The sequence below is a fragment of the Dipodomys ordii genome, unplaced genomic scaffold, assembly GCF_000151885.1.
Source record: "Dipodomys ordii isolate 6190 unplaced genomic scaffold, Dord_2.0 Scaffold107, whole genome shotgun sequence".
Classification (NCBI taxonomy): domain Eukaryota; kingdom Metazoa; phylum Chordata; class Mammalia; order Rodentia; family Heteromyidae; genus Dipodomys; species Dipodomys ordii.
In genome coordinates, this window is record NW_012267323.1 from 977855 (window position 1) to 996101 (window position 18247).

Sequence of the window (18247 nt, forward strand, 5' to 3'; positions counted from 1 at the left end):
AGCCTGGGCAGGAAAGTCCATGAAACTCTTACCTCCAAATAACCATCAAGAAAAGCTGAAAGTAGAGCCGTGGCTCGAGTGGTAGAGCTCTAGCCTTGAGCAGAGGCTCAGGGGCAGCGGCCAGACCCTGAGCCTAAGCCGTGGACTGGCAAAAAAAAAAAAAAAAATAAAAAACATTGGCTGTCAGATTTACTTCATGATCTGGTTACAAGTTTCAGTTCCAAAATTAAATAGTATCTGGGCACCGCGGTTCACTCCTGTAATTGTGACTACTCCAGAGGCAGAGGTGGGGAGGATCACAGTTCGAGGCCAGCACCAGGCAGAAGAGTCCATGAGACCCCCCCACCTCCATGTTGATTTAAGAAAAAGCTGGCCGGGCGCTGGTGGCTCACGCCTGTCATCCTAGCTACTCAGGAGGCTGAGAGCTGAGGATCATGGTTCAAAGCCAGCCTGGGCTGGAAACTCCGTGAGACTCTCATCTCTAATAAACCACTAGCAAACTGGAAGTAGCGCTGTGGTTCAAGGGGTAGGGTGTTCACCTTGAGCTGAGGGATAGCGCCTAGGCCTAGAGTTCAAGCCCCAGACCGAGAAAGAAAAGAAAAGAAAAAGAAAAGGCTGGCATGCTGATATTCCAGCTGTGTGGGAGGCAGAAAACAGGAGGATGGTGAGCCAGGCAGAAAGCCAGACACCCCCCGCCCCCATCTCAGCAATAACCTAGGCAGAAAGCCAGACCCCCCCCCATCTCAGCAATAACCCAGGCAGAAAGGTCAGAGGACATGGTTCAAGTGGTAGAACACCTGCCTAGTGAGTGTCGGCTCTGAGTCGAAACTCTGGTACAAGATAAAAACCGAGAGAGCGTAGATGGTGAGGTAGCTGGGGGGAGACCTACTGGTAACTGCGGGTGTCTTCTCTGTTTACCCCACATCCACGCCATCGTTTCAGCATCTGGGATCAGAGGAGGAGGAAGGAGGCAGCCCTGTGCCAATGGCTGGTGGGGAGCCCGGGCGCTGGCTCTTCCTCCTTACATCTTGGCTGCCAACCTCTTGACTTGTTCCCGCAGCTCCATCTTGGCGACTGTGGACAGGTGGACTTCATCGGGGCCGTCCGCTAAGCGCAGGGTTCGAGACAGGGCATACCTGAAGAGAGAGAAGCAGCAGCAGCAGCTGGCGGGCGGCTCACGCATGCTCATCCGAGCTGCTCTGGAGGCTGAGGGCTGAGGGTGGTGGTTCAAAGCCAGCCTGGGGCAGGGACGTGTGTGAGGCTCATTTCTACTGAATCACCAAAAAGGCTGCAGGTGGCGCTGTGGCTCAAGTGGTAGAGTGGCCGCCTTGAACAACAAAGCTAAGGGATGGCGCCTCTAGCTCCAAGTACAAGGAAAGAGAGAGATGGGAGGGGGGAGGAAAGGGGCGAGGAGGAAGGGGAAATATCACAGGGGAACATACTTCAATGTCTTGGTAATGCTAACCCAAGACAGTACTGAGCCTGCCAAGGCAGGAATAGAAAAAGCTCAAAAGCACATATTCCAGATGTGTATATTTTATTTCTAAGCCTGTCAGACAGAGAGAGTTTGGCAGTCCTGGAATTGAAATTGCGGGCACTGCGCTTGCTAGGCGGGGGCCCTTCCACCTGAGCCACACACCTCAACTTCCACCCTTTTCATTTATTTTATTTATGGTTGGTCGTGGGGCTTGAACTCTGGGCCTGGGCGCTGTCCCTCAGCTCTTCAGCTCAAGGCCAGCCCTCTACTGCTTGAGCCACAGCGCCACTTCCGGTTTTCTGGTGGTTCACTGGAGATCAGAGTCCCATGGACTTTCCTGCCCCAGGCTGGCTTTGAACCGTGATCTTAATATCTCAGCCTCCTGAGTAACTTGGATGGCAGGCGTGAGCCATGGCTGCCTGGCCATTTATTTATTTATTTAGAGACAAGGTCTCACTGAAGAGCCCGGGCTGGCATGCAACTTGAAATCCTTCTTGAGAACTGGGATCATAGGTATATACTGCTATCCCTGGCTAGAGAAAGACTATTAGCAGTTAAAATGCCTGTTGTGCCAGGTGCCGGTGGCTCACGCCTGTCATCCTTGCTACTCAGGAGGCTGAGATCTGAGGATCGCGGTTCAGGAAAAGTCCGTGAGACTCTTCTCTCCAATGAACCACTCAGAAAACTGGAAGTGGCGCTATTGCTTAAGTGCTAGAGTGCTTTCCTTGAGCTGAAGAGCTCAGGGACTGTGTCCAGGCCCCAAGTTCAAGGCCCGTGACCGACTAAAGAGAAGAGTCTGTTATTCTCGATGCCCATCGGCTGGCAGGCACAGGGCTCCAGCCCGGAGCTTACAACCCAGCCAGGAGTGGAGACGCCCTTGGGTGAGGGGGTACTCACATGTTGGCTAGAGGGAAGTCCTGGGAGACGCCCGCGCCCCCGCACACCTGGATGGCCCGGTCGATGATCTTGCACACGGCCCGCGGGGCGGCCACTTTGATCATGGCGATCTACACCGGGCGAGAGGCACAGAGAGGGTTGGTGGGCATCTTCTCTGTGAAAGGAGGGGGGTCTCCGGTGCTCTACCCCAACCTCAGTCACCAAGGCCTCTGGGCAGAGGCCACGCGGCCGGACCATGCCTGTGTTTGCTGCTGCTGCCTCCTGTGAGGACCGCAGGGGACCTCTGAGTGCCCCCCTAAACTTCGCTGAGGAAAGTGGGTGATCGTGCCTCACTGCGTTTTCTCTTAGGGGCTTTTAGAACCAAGTGGTTTCTGTCCTTACTCCAGGGGAGCCGCAAGGGACTGTGGGACACGGCCATCCCACGAAGCGCTGTGTCACCACCGCTGTCCCCACGATGGGAGCCAAAGGTGCAGGGGGGGGGGTTGGACACCCCGCCCGGGCTCACAAGGCTAAAGGACAAAGCCTGGGCTTTGCCTGCTCTCAGTGCCGCCTCTCAAGGATGCTACGGAAGAATCACTCCACCCCCTGGTGCGGCCCCAGGGCCAGAGACCCGACAGTGTGTGAACCAGGGACTCGAATCTTGTGTGAACCAGGGACACGATCATCTGTGAACCAGGGACTTGATCGTCTGTAAACCAGGGACGTGATGGTCTGTGAACCAGGGACTGGACCATTTGTAAACCAAGGACAGGATCATTTGTAAACCAGGGACACGATCGTCTGTAAACCAGGGACACGGATCTCATGTGAAGCAGGCCCACGATTGTCTGTGAACCAGGGACTCGATCGTCTGTGAACCAGGGACACGGATCTCATGTGAAGCAGGCCCATGCGGGGCTGCTGGGGTGTGTGTGTGGGGGGGGCTCACCTCCTTCCTGGCCTCGGCGCTGCCCCGCGTGTCGATGCTGTGGGCGGCGCTCAGCGTCAGCAGGCGGATCTCCTCGATGGCGATGCGGCTCTCGGCGATCCAGTGCGCCACCACCTCCTGCGGGCAAGGCCAGGTTGCTGTGAATGCCAATGACCTCCGGTGCCCCGCAGACACAGCGCTGCCCTGCCTGCCCTCGGCGTGAGGACAGGCACCCCGACGGCGAGGAATGAAGCCTGCCGAGACGAGTCGGACCGGTGGACAGCTATGGGGCCCGGCTCAAACCACAGCCACGACCAGCTGTGGCCCAGCCACAAAAGGCCGGCACGCCTTCAGCAAGCTCAGTGTGAGCATCGCTAACCACGTGTGGTGGCGGCACAGCTGCCAGTCGAGAGTCTGGACGGACGTGACATAAACTTAACACTCAGATCTCTTTTCTTTTCTTTTTTTTTGGCCAGTCCTGGGGTTTGAACTCTGGGCCTGGGCACTGTCCCTGAGATGCTTTTTGCTCAAGGCTAGTACTCTACCAGTTGAGCCATGGCTCCACTTCTGGCTTTTTCTGTGTATGTGGTACTGAGGAATCGAACCCAGGGCTTCATGCATGCTAGGCAAGCACTCTACCACTAAGTCACCTTCCCAGTCCAACACTCAGATTTAAAGGTTGGTTTTGTGTTTTCTTTTTTCTCCCTAAAATCAATGTAAAGTCCTCTCACTGATAATATTGTTATAGGCATTCTATGTGGACCATATTTGGGATACAGTAGCGGAATTAAAAACTTTTTTTTTAAAGATCAAGCTCATCCGTTTTCTTTTTACGTGTTTTTGAATATGTGGCTACAAAGCCAGTGTGGTGGTGTGCGCCTGTGGTCCTGGCACTGAAGAGGCTGAGACGGCATAAGGAGAAACTGTCCCTGCAAAATAAAATAAGCTGGGCGCCGGTGGTTCACGCCTGTCATCCTAGCTACTTAGGAGGCTGAGATCTGAAGATTGGTGTTCAAAGCCAGCCTAGGCAGGAAAAATCTGTGAGACTCTAACTTCCAATTAACTACCAAAAAAAAAAAAAAAGCTGGAAGTGGATCTGTGGCTCAAGTGGTAGAACACTAACTTTTGAATACAAAAGCTCGGAGTCAGTGCCCAGATCCTGAGTTCAAGCCCCAGGGCCAGTGAAAAGAATAAATAAATAAAATGTAGTTTATGACTACAAGACTTAAAATGTCATCTGTGGCTCACACACTGTTTCTTATTGTGTGACTCAGAAACCAGGCTCCGAATTAACCACTTCAAACAGGCATCGGTCCATGCCTAGGAGCTTGCTTGGCTACGGATCTTGGAAATTACAGCTTCAGGAACAGGACTAGAAAGGCCTGTACCTCTCAGCTTTCCCAGACACAGGCAGAGGGACACACTCGCCTTCTCTGGGATGAATCTTCACAGACAGTAGATTTACCGAAGAACGTAACATGGGTGGCGGCTGAGGGCTTTAGGAACCATCAAGTGTCTAACAAAGCTGGAACTTTGCTGGACAGCCTGGAATAATCAAGAATCCAGCTGGAAGGAGTCTCCAAGTTGAGGGAAATTAAATGTTACTTTTGCAAACCAGGAGGGGTGTGGGGGGGGGGAGGAAAAAAAGAAAAGAGCTGGCTCAGGTTTCCTGTTTATGACATGCACACACATGTCTTTTTGTTTCCGCCAGCTCGTTTATTTATGCCAGATGCATAAAGTTTCCGATGAAGATGCGCGTGTTGTTTTAAAAAGCCCAGGCGCCAGTGGCTCACGCCTGTCGTTCTGAGATCTGAGGATCCGAGGTTCAAAGGCAACCCCGGGCAGGAAAGGCCGTGAGACTATCTCCCATGAACCACCTGAAAACTGGAAGTGGTGCTGTGGCTCAAGTGGTAGAGTGCCCGCCTTGAGCTGAAGAGCTGAGGGACAGCGCCCAGGCTGAGTTCAAGCCCTATGACCGATCCCCCGCCCTCCAAAAAAAAAATTTACCTAGTGAGCACAGACACTTCACACAATTAGCTCAAGTAACCATCACTATTTTTCCTGGCCCTCTCCCATCTCTCTCCACCCTCTGCGCTATTGCTAGTAGGAATCTTAGCATTAGTAACTGTTGCTATTGTGAGTAACACTGAGCACTGGAATACATTGTTCCTGCAGGATTGTATAAAGTAGTCCTAAATGTACTTTATATTGGGATCAATATACTTGTTAAACAAATGCAAATACAATACCACCAACACAAATCTGATCTAATACTGACAGGTTACCAATAGGAAGTAATAAAGAATAAGGGACTGGGAGTGTGGCTCAGTGGTAGAGTGCTCGCCTAGCACGCATGAAGTCCTGGGTTCGATTCTGCAGCATCACATACACAGAAAAAGCTGAAGTGGTCCTGTGGCTCAAGTGGTATAGTGCTAGCCTTGAGGACAAACAGACTCAGGGACAGTTCCTGGGCCCTGAGTTCAAGCCCCAGGACTGGCAAAGAAAAGAAGGAACTCCTTACGTGCTCATACAGTTTCTTGTTAAAGGCGCTCCTTTGTGCCGACCGCTCACACATGATCTGCAGTGCGCGCTCTGCCACGCCGATGGCTCTCATGCAGTGGTGGATTCTGCCCGGCCCGAGGCGGCCTTGGGATATCTCAAAGCCTCTGCCTTCCCCTGTCAGCAGGGAGAGAGAGAGAATGTGAGAAGGCGCCCAGCCAATCCTGCCATCCATACGCACCCTCAGACAACTCATCAAAAGTGGCCCTCTGGTGTGGAAGCCAATTCTAGCATGAGGTTTCGTGGTACATGGAGGCGAATGTTGCTTTCTATGTTTATGAGAGTCATTGATCGTTCAAGGCGACTTTCCCTATGCTGTAACTGTCACAAAGGTACGTAGGGGCAGGAGCAGGGGAATTCGGAATCCAGGACCAGGGGCAAAGAAAGGCTGAAGGAGGGAGAGAGTGGATGGGTGATCAAAATCACATTGGGACCAGCTTGGCGAAGGGGGTTGGGGCTGGGGGCTGGGTAGGTGGCATTCTTTACAGGGTTTGAGGAATTCTGTGAGGTCTGGCTGAGATTCCTACTGAGAGGCAGGATGGAGTCCATCCAGGCTTGAGTGTTAACTGCCATTCAGCCACCAGCCTCGACTACCATTGACAAATGACTGAGATTCTCTTAAGTAGAGAAAAAGCCTCTAGATGACGTTGCTCTGAGTTGTACAATTTCCGGATACAGCTGTGTTTGACACTGATGGGAAGTACTGAACCACCTCTAAGATTTAAAGAAGACCTACTATTCCCTGTGAGAAAAAAAAATCCACAGAATGGAAAAAATCTGCCCTTGATTAAAATGGTGCGTTTGAGACAGGAACGCAACTGAGGGCGGACTGTCCACTCATCCATCTCTTGCGGATACAGACGTGAAAAGAGTCACCGGCTGTGCTGGAGAGGAACCGCCCCCACCTTGTCTCACCTAGTATTAAATTGCTGGCAGGAACGCGCACTTGGTTAAAATGGATCTCCATGTGGCCTCCGTGGGACTGATCTGGGAAACAGAAAACACAAGTTCCCAGAGAAAAGATGAGCTCACAGAGTCACAGACAAACGTTCTGCTGGGAGAGATGGGCAAGGACTTTTTTTTCCCCCCAAGTTGTGGGGCTTGAACTCTGGGCCTGGGCACTGTCCCTCAGCTCTTCAGCTCAAGGTGAGGCTCTACCACTTAAGCCACAGCCCCACTTCCAGTTTTCTGGTGGTTCATTGGAGATAAGAGTCTCATGGACTTTCCTGCCCGGGCTGGCTTTGAACCACGATCCTCAGATTTCAGCCTCCTGAGTAGCTAGGATGACAGGTGTGAGCCACCAGCGCCTGTCTCAAGGACCTTTCTAAGTCGACCTCTGCCCTGAACTGCCAGTACCTTCCTCTTCAGAAAATTCAACAACTGGCTAAGGTTGAGGGGGGTTTAAAACTCATTCATTCCGGAGGTTTTTCTCATTTTTATAAAGCTTCAGGGTTATGGAAAAACAAAACTGGGCTTTATAGCTTTTGTTGAACTATTTAATGTTGCTTTTTCTCTGGAGATACGTGCACCTACGTGTGCACACACACAATATTCAGATAAATTTCAGAGGAAAAAAAAAAAGTTTTCCTGTCCCTGGCATGGCCAGAAGACAGATTCTTGTCTTGGCACCGCCCATGCCTCTGGCTCAGAAGGTTCTGGAAATGATCTCCTGCCAACAGCACACCCTTTTCCTGTCCACATGGAGTTAGCAGACAGCCCTTTTAACAGGAGGTTCTTCTTGGAAACCAGGACTTGCAGAGAGGTTGGTGTGTGTGTGTGTGTGTGTGTGTTGGGGTGTGTGTGTGTGTGTGTGTGTGTGTTTCAGGCTGAAAACTGAGGGATGGACTTACGTTCACTGTTCTTGTTTTGCAGGCTGTCTCCTTAACTGCAGTTCACTCAGCACCCCTAGCTTGGCACCTCCCGATAGAGGAGCCGAGGATACCACACATTCTATAAAACTCAAACATCTAGCTGAGCGCTGGTGGCTCACGCCTGTCATCCTAGCTACTCAGGAGGCTGAGATCTGAGGATCACGGTTCAAAGCCAGCCCGGGCAGGAAAGTCCGTGAGACTCTTTTCTCCAATGAACCACCAGAAAACTGGAAGTGGTGCTGTGGCTCAAGTGGTAGAGTGCTCGCCTTGAGCTGAAGAGCTGAGGGACAGAGCCCTGGCCCAGAGTTCAAGCCCCACGACCAACCAAAAACAAAAACCTCAAACATCTATCTAGCTGCAAATCTAGTATCTGTTACTCAGTCATACCCGTCAGTCCCAGTCAAGGCTACAGAGAAAGTTGGGCAGACCAGTTGTTGCCTGTTTTTCCATTGTTCCCTTCCACCAGTGTGTAATTCCACAGAGTCAAGGATCTTAAGTGTACTATGTGCTTGGGCCTTGAGCAGGTCCTGCTCTATGGGTCATGGAGAAGCCGGAGCTCTGCGTGTGTCCATACTGAATGGCAGACAATGGATTCTGGGGAGTTCTACAGCAGCCAGAGAAGGAAAATGCTTTGCACTCAAACAAGTCAAACTCAACCCAGTTCTTGTTGGTTGGTAAAGATCTGCACCTGGAGCTTAAAAAAAAATGTGTTGCTGGGCACTGGTGGCTCACACCTATCATCCTAGCTACTCAGGAGGCTGAGATCTGAGGATCGCTGTTCAAAGCCAGCCTGAGCAGGAAAGTCCCTGTGAGACTCTGATCTTCAATGAACCACCAGAAAACCAGATGTGGCGCTGTGGCTCAAGTGGTAGAGGAGGTCACCTTGAGCTGAAGAGCTGAGGGACAGCACCCAGAGTTCAAGTCCCATGAGCAACCAAAGGAAAAAAAAAAGCGTGTGTTTGTGTACAAATTGTTGATTTAGTTTATCTCTTCCATCACGCTCATGGAGGCAGCAGTCTCTGCTTTCCTCCTGGACTATGGCTTGCCCTTTCCAAACAGCAGATGGCCAGGACAGAAGGCTGCAGGGCCTCCACTATCTGGACATTTGGACAGCTGTCAGGACACGCCTTGCACGTGCAGACGTGGGCTCTTCCCTTCAGGGTTACAAGCCCTGAGCCATGCTTCTTGTTTTCCTTCTTGCTCAGGTCAGAGGGTATCATGGATCACTTACCCAGGTAGCCAAACACCGACAAGGGCCTTATGACCTCCACTCCAGGGGTGTCCATTGGAACGAGAATCATGCTGTGCTGTTTGTGCCTAGACGGAAGGAAAGCAATGTTAGGAAAAGCTTGCCCAACTAAGTACTGTAGCTCACACCTGTCATCCTAGCTACTCAGGAGGCTGAGAGCTGAGGATCATGGTTCAAAGCCAGCCTGGGCAGGAAAGTCCGTGAGACTCTTGTCTCCAATGAACCACTAGAAAACCAGAAGTGGCGCTGTGGCTCAAGTGGTAGAGCACTTGCCTTGAGCTGAAGAGCTGAGGGATGGTGCCCACAACCCACAAAACAGAACCACGCTTGTAAAGTACAAAGCCAGGCACCATGGCTCAGGCCTGTCACCCTAGCTACTGAGGAGGCTGAGAGCTGAAGACGAGGGTTTGAAGTCAGCCTAGGCAGGAAAGCCCATGAGATGATTGAACCACCAAAAAGCTGGAAGTGGAGCTGTGGCTCAAGTGGTAGGGTGCCAACCTTGAGCGGAAAAAGCTCAGAGACAGCACCCACGCCCCGCGTTCAAGCCCTAGACCGGCACAAAAATAAAATTAAAAATGAAGACACTTGTAAAATACAAATACGTAACATTTCCCCTCAGACATCATAAATGACTCGTGAGCCCAAGTGGTGTGTTTCCCATAAAAACTAAAGTGATAGAGGATGGGAAGGTGGCTCAGTGGTAGAGTGCTTGCCTTACATGCATGAGGCCCTGGGTTCGATTCCTCAGCACCACATAAGCAGAAAAATCTGGAAGTGGTGCTGTGGCTCAAGTGGTAGAGCACTAGCCTTGAGCTGAAGAGCTGAGGGACAGCGCTCAGGCCCCATGACCGGACCCCAAAAAACAAACAAAACAAAAAAACAAAACAAAACAAAAAACCTAAACTGATAGAAAAATGAACTGTAAACACTGAAGTGATTCCTCCATCATACTCATCCTGTTACCTGGAGACGGATGGAGTTTCAGTTCTTCCCAAAACAATGGCGATTTTGCAGTTGGGATTTCCCCCTCCTAAACTCGGGGAGGAAAGGAGCAGAAATAGTTATCAATGAAATTTCTTCCTTGACAGTTCTCCCCTGAAGGTTCTGAGCCTTCCAAGTTTATCTCTGGCGAAAGAAAGAAAGAAAGAGAGAGAGAGAGAGAGAGAGAGAGAAGGAAGGAAGGAAGGAAGGAAGGAAGGAAGGAAGGAAGGAAGGAAGGAAGAAAGGCAGGCAGGCAGGCAGGCAGGCAGGCAGATTAGGAAGAAACAACAACAACTCTGATTTGTTAAAGTAATAATGTGTTGGATGAAGCTGTATGTCAGAGGAAATGGCTGGCGGAGGACCAGAGTGCATTGCATGGACAGAAGCTGTCCTGCCCCAGTGACTGGGAGCTGGGAAGAGGAGGCCGCTGTGATCCCATAGACAACGGGGCATGTCTGATGTCCCCCATGTCTCTTACTTTACTTGCACAATGAGGCTTGGACCCTGCCTTCAAACACTGCTCATCTACGAAGGATGCAGGAAAGGATTTTAATAATAATGATGATGATAATAATAAATTAGCCAGGTGCTGTTGGCTTATGTCCATCATCCTAGCTAGAGACTTGTAGAGGCTGAAATCTGAGGATCGAGGTTCAAGCCCTGGCCCACAAACCTCTGATCTCTACTTAACCAGCAAAAATCCAGAAGTGAGGTATGGCTCAAGTGGCAGAGCGCCAGCCGTAAGCGGACAAAGTGGAGAACGACACTCATACCCACACAGATTTAATTTAAAATGTTTCAAAAATTAAAATGAATGCATTCCAACTGGCCAATCTAGTGGTGGCATGCACTGAGAATGGCTGGTTGGAGGGGGGAGGCAGTGTGTGGCTAGGATAGGGGGAGAGCAGGAAACACGGGGTGCTGCAGGTGGAGACGCGGGAGGGGATGGGGCGTGGGGCTCTGGAGGGTTTTCTTGTTGGTCCTCGTTTCTAATTGGACACCAATAATAAGGGATGGCTAGCCAGCTGGCTTGTGAACACATGTCTACACCCCAATGAGGGGATGCACCCTGATTTCTCTGAAGTCATAATCTGGGCCCAATTCTAGAGGAGATTTTTATCTAAGTCCAGAAAGGGTGAGGCCCTTTCCCAACTGGAACGTGACATCTGAAAAGAAAAAGCTGCCCGTTGGACGGGGCTGCTGATCATCAGACACCAAATATGCGAAGCATGATCGATGGCCTCTCCCATTCCCTCCCCATCCCCCGCACCCTCCAAAAAACAGGTAAATTACTGCTGTGTTACATATGAGATAAAGATGGGAATTATCTTCTCCACCCAGTCTGGGTATTTACAATATCATCTGATCACTAGATAAAGGGGACCAGGAAGCAGTTAAGATTGGAAAGAGGAAATGTTTCCCTATTCCTTTAAATGTCATGTTTTTTTTAAACAAAATATATTTCTGTTTAACCTTGACCTTTCAGAGAAAGCCTCACAAATGTATCATCTCCCAGCTGCGAGCAGAAAGAACCTGGCAGACATAGCAGCCAAGCAGCCCATTTACTAAAAGTGTTTTTTGCTTTCTTCTTTCTTTTTTGTGGCATTTTTAAGGAACAGGATACAAATGGTCAGCAATGAGATAGAGGAGAGGAAACAGGAGCCGCCCGGAGAACATTTCCACGTTATCGGCTGTGTAATGGAGCTCCGTGAATGGAAACAGATGGAATGGATCAAGTTTTTCTGTTTTTAAGCCAGATTCTGTGGTATCCTGAGACAGTTCCGAGCACCAGGATTGAGTCAGGAGGAAAAAAATGCCATCTTCCTGAATATTTGCACGGTATTTGTAAGTTCTGGGGCTCTTAAAACCACATAGTTAGTAAACAAAATTATTTTTCTAAGGGGTAGGGAGGAAATCATGACCATTGCATGTAGACACATAACAGTCGGTGGCTCATGCCTGTCATCCTAGCTACAGGAGGCTGAGATCTGAGATTGTGGTTCAAAGCCAGCCTGGGCAGGGAAGTCCGTGAGACTCTTCACCCCAATTAAGTACCAAAAAAGCCAGAAGTGAAGCTGTGGCTAGAGTGGCAGGGCACCAGCCTTGAGGAAAAAAAAAAAAAGCTCAGGGATAGCATCCAAGCCCTGAGTTCAGATCCCAGGACCAGCACCAAAAAGAAAAAAAATTAAAAATCACCGAATGTGACTCAGCTGAGCATCCACAAAGTCTTGCTGGTGTTTCCCCTACCAACATTGAACTCCGTGTGAAATGCTCAGCTTTCACTTCGCTTCTGTTCTAACTGTCACAGTTCAAAGTGCAATACGATAGCGTTATGAGGTGGGTCTTCTTTCACAACCAAATTCCCACTGGCAAACTTTGTCTGCAGGAAAAATGGACGGAACTGGGGACCTCCACATTAAATTCAACAACTGAGCAAGGCAGACGTCCCATGTTCGCTCTCCTAGGGGGGAATCTAGTTCAAAGCAAAGAGACATAATGATCAGGTTTTAAGGTAGGGGGACAGGTTTTTTTTGGGGGGGTGAAATCAGTTCATACATGAAAGAAAAGGGTAAAAGGGGTAAATCTGAACAACAACAAAAAAAAGTGATAAGAAAGAGTAACGGAACTGGCGGTTCAAAGCTAGCCTGCGCAGGAAAGTCCATGAGACTCTGATCTCCAAGGACTAACCACCAGAAAACCACAAGTGGTGCCATAGCTCAAAGTGGTAGAGCCTTGAGCAAGAGTTCAGGGGCAGCACCCAGGCCATGAGTTCAAGTCCTACAACTAACCGCCCCCCTGAAAAAACAGAGTAATGGGGTGAGTTTGCTCAAAACACATTAAATCTATGTACGGAATTACCACAATGAAATCCTCTGTACAATGAATGAATACTAATAAAAAAGAGGGAGAGGTTTACCACAATGAAATCCTCTGTACAATGAATGAATACTAATAAAAAAGAGGGAAGAGGTTTTCTGGTTGCTGTTGTTGTTTTTTTTTAAAAATCACACTGACCCCTAGTTAAGGAAGAAATATCCTAGGGATCTACCTTCGAAAAGTAGACATTTAGACACTAGTCTAAATGACTAGTGTCAGTAGTACAAGGCTGCTGAAGTATATACAAACCCTGGCGGGGTCCCAAGATATTATCTTAAGCTGGGTGCTGGTCAGGCCTTTTCTTAGTGCTTCCTTGCACATGGAGAACACAAGTTCCTGTTCTGATGTTTGAAGTGGTGGCCACATTGCAGGAAGCCTCTTATTTATGTATGCTATGTTGGTTGTAGGATTTGAACTCAGGGCCTGAGTGCTATCCCTGAAGCTCTTTCGATCAAGGTGAGTGGCTCTACCAGTTTGAGTCACAGTGCCACTTCCTGTTTCTGCGTGGTTCATTGGAGATAAGGGTCTCTCGCAGGGACTTGTCTGCCCAGGCTGGCTTTGAACCCTAATCTTTAGATCTCAGCCTCCTAAGCAGCTAGGATGACAAGCGTGAGCCACTGGTGTTCGGTGGGAGCCTCTTTTCTTTGTGCATGGACCAGAAGGCTCAGTCCACTCTGCCGTAGAAGAGAACGGCACGCATGGCATGTGTCTAAAATCACTTGTTCAGGTGGGCGTGGAGGCCAGCCTTGCATGAGAAAGGCAGTTGGGCTGCTGCCATGCAAATGTGAGGAGAGCAGATGCACACAGAGGGCCAGGGCTGGCTGTCTCTTACCCCAGCAGCCGCCCAGACAGAGAGGTTTTGGAGGCTTGTGTCCTGTCACGCCAGGAAGGAGGGGACATGAAGAGGAGGGCTTCCGTCCCCTGGCAAAAACCTGCCAAGCTCTGCAGTTCGGGAGATGGAAATCCTCTGTGCCCATTTGGATCCCAGGATGCTTGAAGAGTTTGGATTGATGCCCGGGACTGCTCTTCTATGAGACCAAAGATCAAGCGCTCAAGTGGTTAAATTTCAGGAAAGCTCTCTTGGATCCCAGATAAAGGCGGGGTGTTAAAAACAAAACTAGTAGGAGAGAGAGAGAGAGACAGAGAGAGAGAGACAGAGAGGGGGAGAGACAGAGAAAGAGGGGGAGACAGAGACAGAAAGACAGAAAGAGAGAGAGACAGAGAGAGCGAAGTCTTTTCATTTTTTTTCCATCTGCACTCCAGCCTGCGGCTCTAGGATAAATTAAACAGGTGGGTTCCTTCTTTTTATTTTTTGTTTCTCATTCTGACTGCAATGTGATTTTGTATTTCTACCTCTACACAGAGAGGCTTGAGGAGTGAAAGTTTTATAGCTGTCTAAAAATGGTGGTGTCAAACAGAAGTATACCTTAAACTTGAAGTGAAAACGTGAACGTAGCAACAAGAAAATAATTTTCTGTACTACTGCTTATTATACTATGGCTTATCTGCAGCGCTTTGTCAAGTTAAAAATAAGTTTTGGTGTGCCATTTTTCCCCTGTTTTCTTTCAGAAGTACTATTGTTTCTCCTTATGATAATTACAGAAAGCATTCAACTGTCTTTTGTCTATATTTTCCAGGAAGGATAGTTTCTGCAAAATAATTTCTCTTCCTATTTATAATTACTCATACTGTTAGTAAGGTGAATGGTTACAATTTTACAATGCCTTCCCTTAGTATTATGTATTATCAGGCTCTGGATTTCTATGGTGACAGACAGAGAACTAAGTTCATAGTGTATAAATAAGTAATAGATTAAAAAAGGAAGACTGTAATCGTCTCCCAGATTGGAAATTTTCAAATGACCTTAATGATAAGAAAATAGTCATTCTGCAGTAAGAGAGGTGACTGGGGGGGGGGGGGGGGAGGGAAGGGTAGGAAGTGGTGGGGGAGTTTGACCAAAGTATGTGCATGTGGTGGAAATATCACATTGCAACTCCTTTGTACAATAGACATGAGCAAATAACAATAAACTTAAACTTCTGGATTGTGGGTTTTGCCTAATAAAAGCTTGTACTTTGCTCTTCTCATGCACCCAGAGCGATTTAGTAGGATTAAGTCTCTTGAAAGTAAGTGAGCAGGCTTTTTTTGTTTGTTTTTTCGTTATTGTTGTTTTGGTTGGTCATAGGCCTGAACTCTGGGCCTGGGCGCTGTCCCTCTGCTCTTCAGCTCAAGGCTAGCGCTCTACCACTAAGCCACCAGCCAAGCAGGTGGTTTTGAAGAGAGTTTTTTTCAGAATTGATTCTGCTTAAGGCTGTCTTCCTCCTGTGGGGTTCTGTGACTTCCACATGGCTCAGCCACGTAACCTGGAGACGGACGCTTCCTGCCCCCCATTCTAGAACAGCAGCAGCTTTGCACCTGCTGGCAACACTCAGTGGCTTCAGGTGTGTTTTCTGAGCAGTTTGTGAATCTGTGGCAACAGTCACCAATGAAACAGCTTCTGCCCTGGGGGACGGTGTTGGTCCGAAAAACACATCGTTTTCTCCGTGGGAAGGGGTGGGGATCGGTTCTCTGGCGGGTCTGTGTTGGGTTGGAAAGGTTCTTTGGAGAGGGGACACGCAGGTTCATTAAGAAGGGGCACTCCACAGGAAAAAGGGTGCAGATGCTCCTCATGCTGCTGCCACCTGCTGGCGGGTTGGGGTAGGGCCGCCTAGGATGAGGGTCCAAAGCCGGAGGGGTGCTAGAGCCATGGGGTGCACCAAGTTACCACCCAGGGAGCCTGGAGTGTCCTGCTACGGAGCTTTTCGTTTTTTGTACTTTTTTGGTTGTTGGTGGTTGTGAGGCTTGAACTCTGGGCCTGGGCGCTGTCCCTCAGCTCTTCAGCTCAAGGCAAGCGCTCTACCACTTGAGTCACAGCGCCACTTCTGGTTTTCTGAGTGGTTCATTGGAGTCTCACGCACTTTCCTGCCCAGGCTGGCTCTGAACCTCGATCCTCAGGTCTCAGCCTCCTGGGCAGCTAGGATGACAGGCGTGTGCCATGGGCACCTAGTTCTAAGGGGCTTTCAAAAATTTTTTAAATTAAATGGGGCTGGGAAGGTGGCTCAGTGGTAGAGTGCTTGCCTCATATGCATGAGGCCCTGGGTTCAACTCCTCAGTACCATATACATAGAAAAAGCCAGCAGTGGCTCTGTGGCTCAGGTGGTAGAGCACTCGCCTTGAGCTGAAGAGCTAAGGGACAGCACCCAGGCCTAGAGTTCAGGCCCCACGACCGACAAAACAAAACAAAATTTAAATTGACTTATTAATTGGAGTATCTTTGGAGGGGTTTCCATTTGAGGCTTGAGTTTGGTCCTGGGGAAAGTGAACCTCTGAAGACACATGCTGAGGGTCTAATCTCAGGCCTACTGCCCAATATGGCTCCCGTGAGCACCGATCGGAGCTCACAGAGGTGGGTGCAGGAGTGGAGTCTCTGGGGAAATGGCGGGGGGGTAGAGAGGGGACGTCGCTGAGCCAAAAGACTGTTCCGCAGTATGTGTGACTCAAGTGTCCTGGCTTCTTTCCGCCCTCTAGATGGGAGCCCAGGGTCTGGATGGAAACCAGTCGGCCGACGATTATTACTACGAGGATGGGGAGCTGAACGGCACCCATGACTACAGCCTGTACGAGGCGATCTGTGTGAAGGAGGAGGTCCGGCGCTTCGCCAGTGTCTTCCTTCCGGCCTTCTTCGCCGTGGCCTTCGTGGTGGGGCTGGCTGGCAACTCGGTCGTGGTGGCCGTGTACGCCTTCTGCAAGAAGCGAAGGACCAAGACGGACGTGTTCCTCCTGCACCTGGCCGTGGCCGATCTGCTGCTCCTGGGCACGCTGCCCTTCTGGGCAGTGAACGCGGTGCACGGGTGGGTGCTGGGGGAGGCGGCCTGCCGGGTCACATCGGCCCTGTACACGCTCAACTTCGTGTCGGGCATGCACTTCCTGGCGTGCATCAGCGTGGACAGGTACCGGGCGGTGAGCAGGGGTCCCCGCCAGCCGGGGGCAGCAGGGCGGCCGTGCTGGCTTGTGTGCTGCGGCGTGTGGACAGCCGCGCTCTTGCTTAGTCTCCCCAAGCTGGTGTTTTATACAGTCAACGCTGGGGGCAGGTGCGTTCCCTCCTTCCCCTACCTGCTGGGGGCGCCGGTGAGGGCAGCCATCCAGATGCTGGAGGTCTGCGTGGGGTTTGTGGTGCCCTTCCTGGTGATGGGGGTGTGCTACTGGCTCACGGCGCGGGCGCTCATCAGGATGCCCGATGGGAAGAGGTCTGGGCCGCTGCGGGTGCTGCTGGCTGTGGTGCTGGTTTTCGTCGCCACCCAGCTGCCTTACAATGTCGTCAAGCTCTGCCAGGCTATGGGCAGCATCTACTCGCTGGTCACCACCTGCGAGGCCAGTAAGCGCCTGGACGTGGCCAGGCAGGTCACGGAGAGCATCGCGCTGGCCCACAGCTGCCTCAACCCTCTCCTCTACACCTTTCTGGGCGCCTCCTTTAAGACCCATGTGATGAAGGTGGCCAAGAGATACGGGCCGTGGCGGAGGCGCAGACAGGCCGTGGAGGAGATCGCCTTTGACTCGGATGCGGCCACGGAGCCCACCAGCTCCTTTAGCATTTAAAAGGCCAAAGTGTGCTGCTGCCTTTCCTTCCGGTCATGTGCATGACATGCCTTCCTCAGGCCAAAACAAACAAACAAACAACAAAAACCCATCTGTGTGGCTCTGAAACTCTGGTTTCAAGTTGATATCAAAGAGGGTGACTTGGGGTGCAGACAGAAGCTGAGAAGACCGGGCAATGTCAAAATGTGAAAGTTAACATCATAGGGAAATACTAGCTGCAGGCATAAAGGGAAGCGTTAGGTGAAAAGAAGACCTTGGAGGAGATGAGAGTCGTTTTATAGCTTGATGACAGTAGTGGTTACACAAATCCATGCCTTACACGATGATGTGGAAAACTCCATATGCTGGGATCAGTTCCACCTTCCTGGGCTTGCTACGATACTCTAATTATGTGAGAACAACCCACAGGCTTCTCTATGGGGGGGGGAGGGGGGGAAGAAGGGGGGAGTGGGGGGAAGGGACCCTGAGTCACTCTTTACCTTGTAACTGCCTTGAGAATTTGTAATAATTGCAAAATAAAACTTATTTTTTAATAAAAACCCACCAGGTTGTAAGTTAGGCAATCTAAATCTGAGTAACACAGAGACTTCTGTTGAGAGGCATTTTATAATTAATCACCTAAGTGTTAATATAAGGACAAGTTCCCTGCATAATTGGAATAGTTGAACATCTGGGCGGCAAAACTGGATTCTCTGTGTTTCTTAATTTGTCAAGGATTTCGTAAGATCGCAGAAAGGAAAACAATGAACCAGCCTCTCCTACTGCACCCCTCAAAAAAAGAGAATAAAAGAGCG

General features: G+C 50.1%; 2 protein-coding genes across 4 annotated transcripts in view; one reads left to right on the plus strand and one right to left on the minus strand.

The window, feature by feature from the left end:
- Positions 1-740: 740 nt before the first annotated feature.
- Acad11 (acyl-CoA dehydrogenase family, member 11) overlaps positions 741-18247 on the minus strand; it is a 38338-nt gene continuing 20831 nt past the window's right edge. For 2 of the 3 annotated variants that reach the window (XM_013028190.1, XM_013028189.1), the window contains 7 exons: positions 9924-9990; positions 8943-9028; positions 6756-6827; positions 5803-5957; positions 3303-3419; positions 2375-2484; positions 741-1136 (listed from right to left, as the gene is read on the minus strand). In XM_013028190.1, the coding sequence (XP_012883644.1) occupies positions 1022-1136; positions 2375-2484; positions 3303-3419; positions 5803-5957; positions 6756-6827; positions 8943-9028; positions 9924-9990 (722 nt within the window). In that variant the 3' untranslated portion in view covers positions 741-1021. Of the gene's footprint in view, positions 1137-2374; positions 2485-3302; positions 3420-5802; positions 5958-6755; positions 6828-8942; positions 9029-9923; positions 9991-13650; positions 13847-18247 lie in introns of those variants that run through there. The other variant, XM_013028191.1, reaches the window with a different exon arrangement.
- On the plus strand, positions 14019-17855 carry Ackr4 (atypical chemokine receptor 4). Its single transcript, XM_013028192.1, has 2 exons — positions 14019-14108; positions 16386-17855. The coding sequence occupies exon 2, from the start codon at positions 16386-16388 to the stop codon at positions 17451-17453; it is 1068 nt and encodes a 355-aa protein (XP_012883646.1). The 5' UTR covers positions 14019-14108; the 3' UTR covers positions 17454-17855.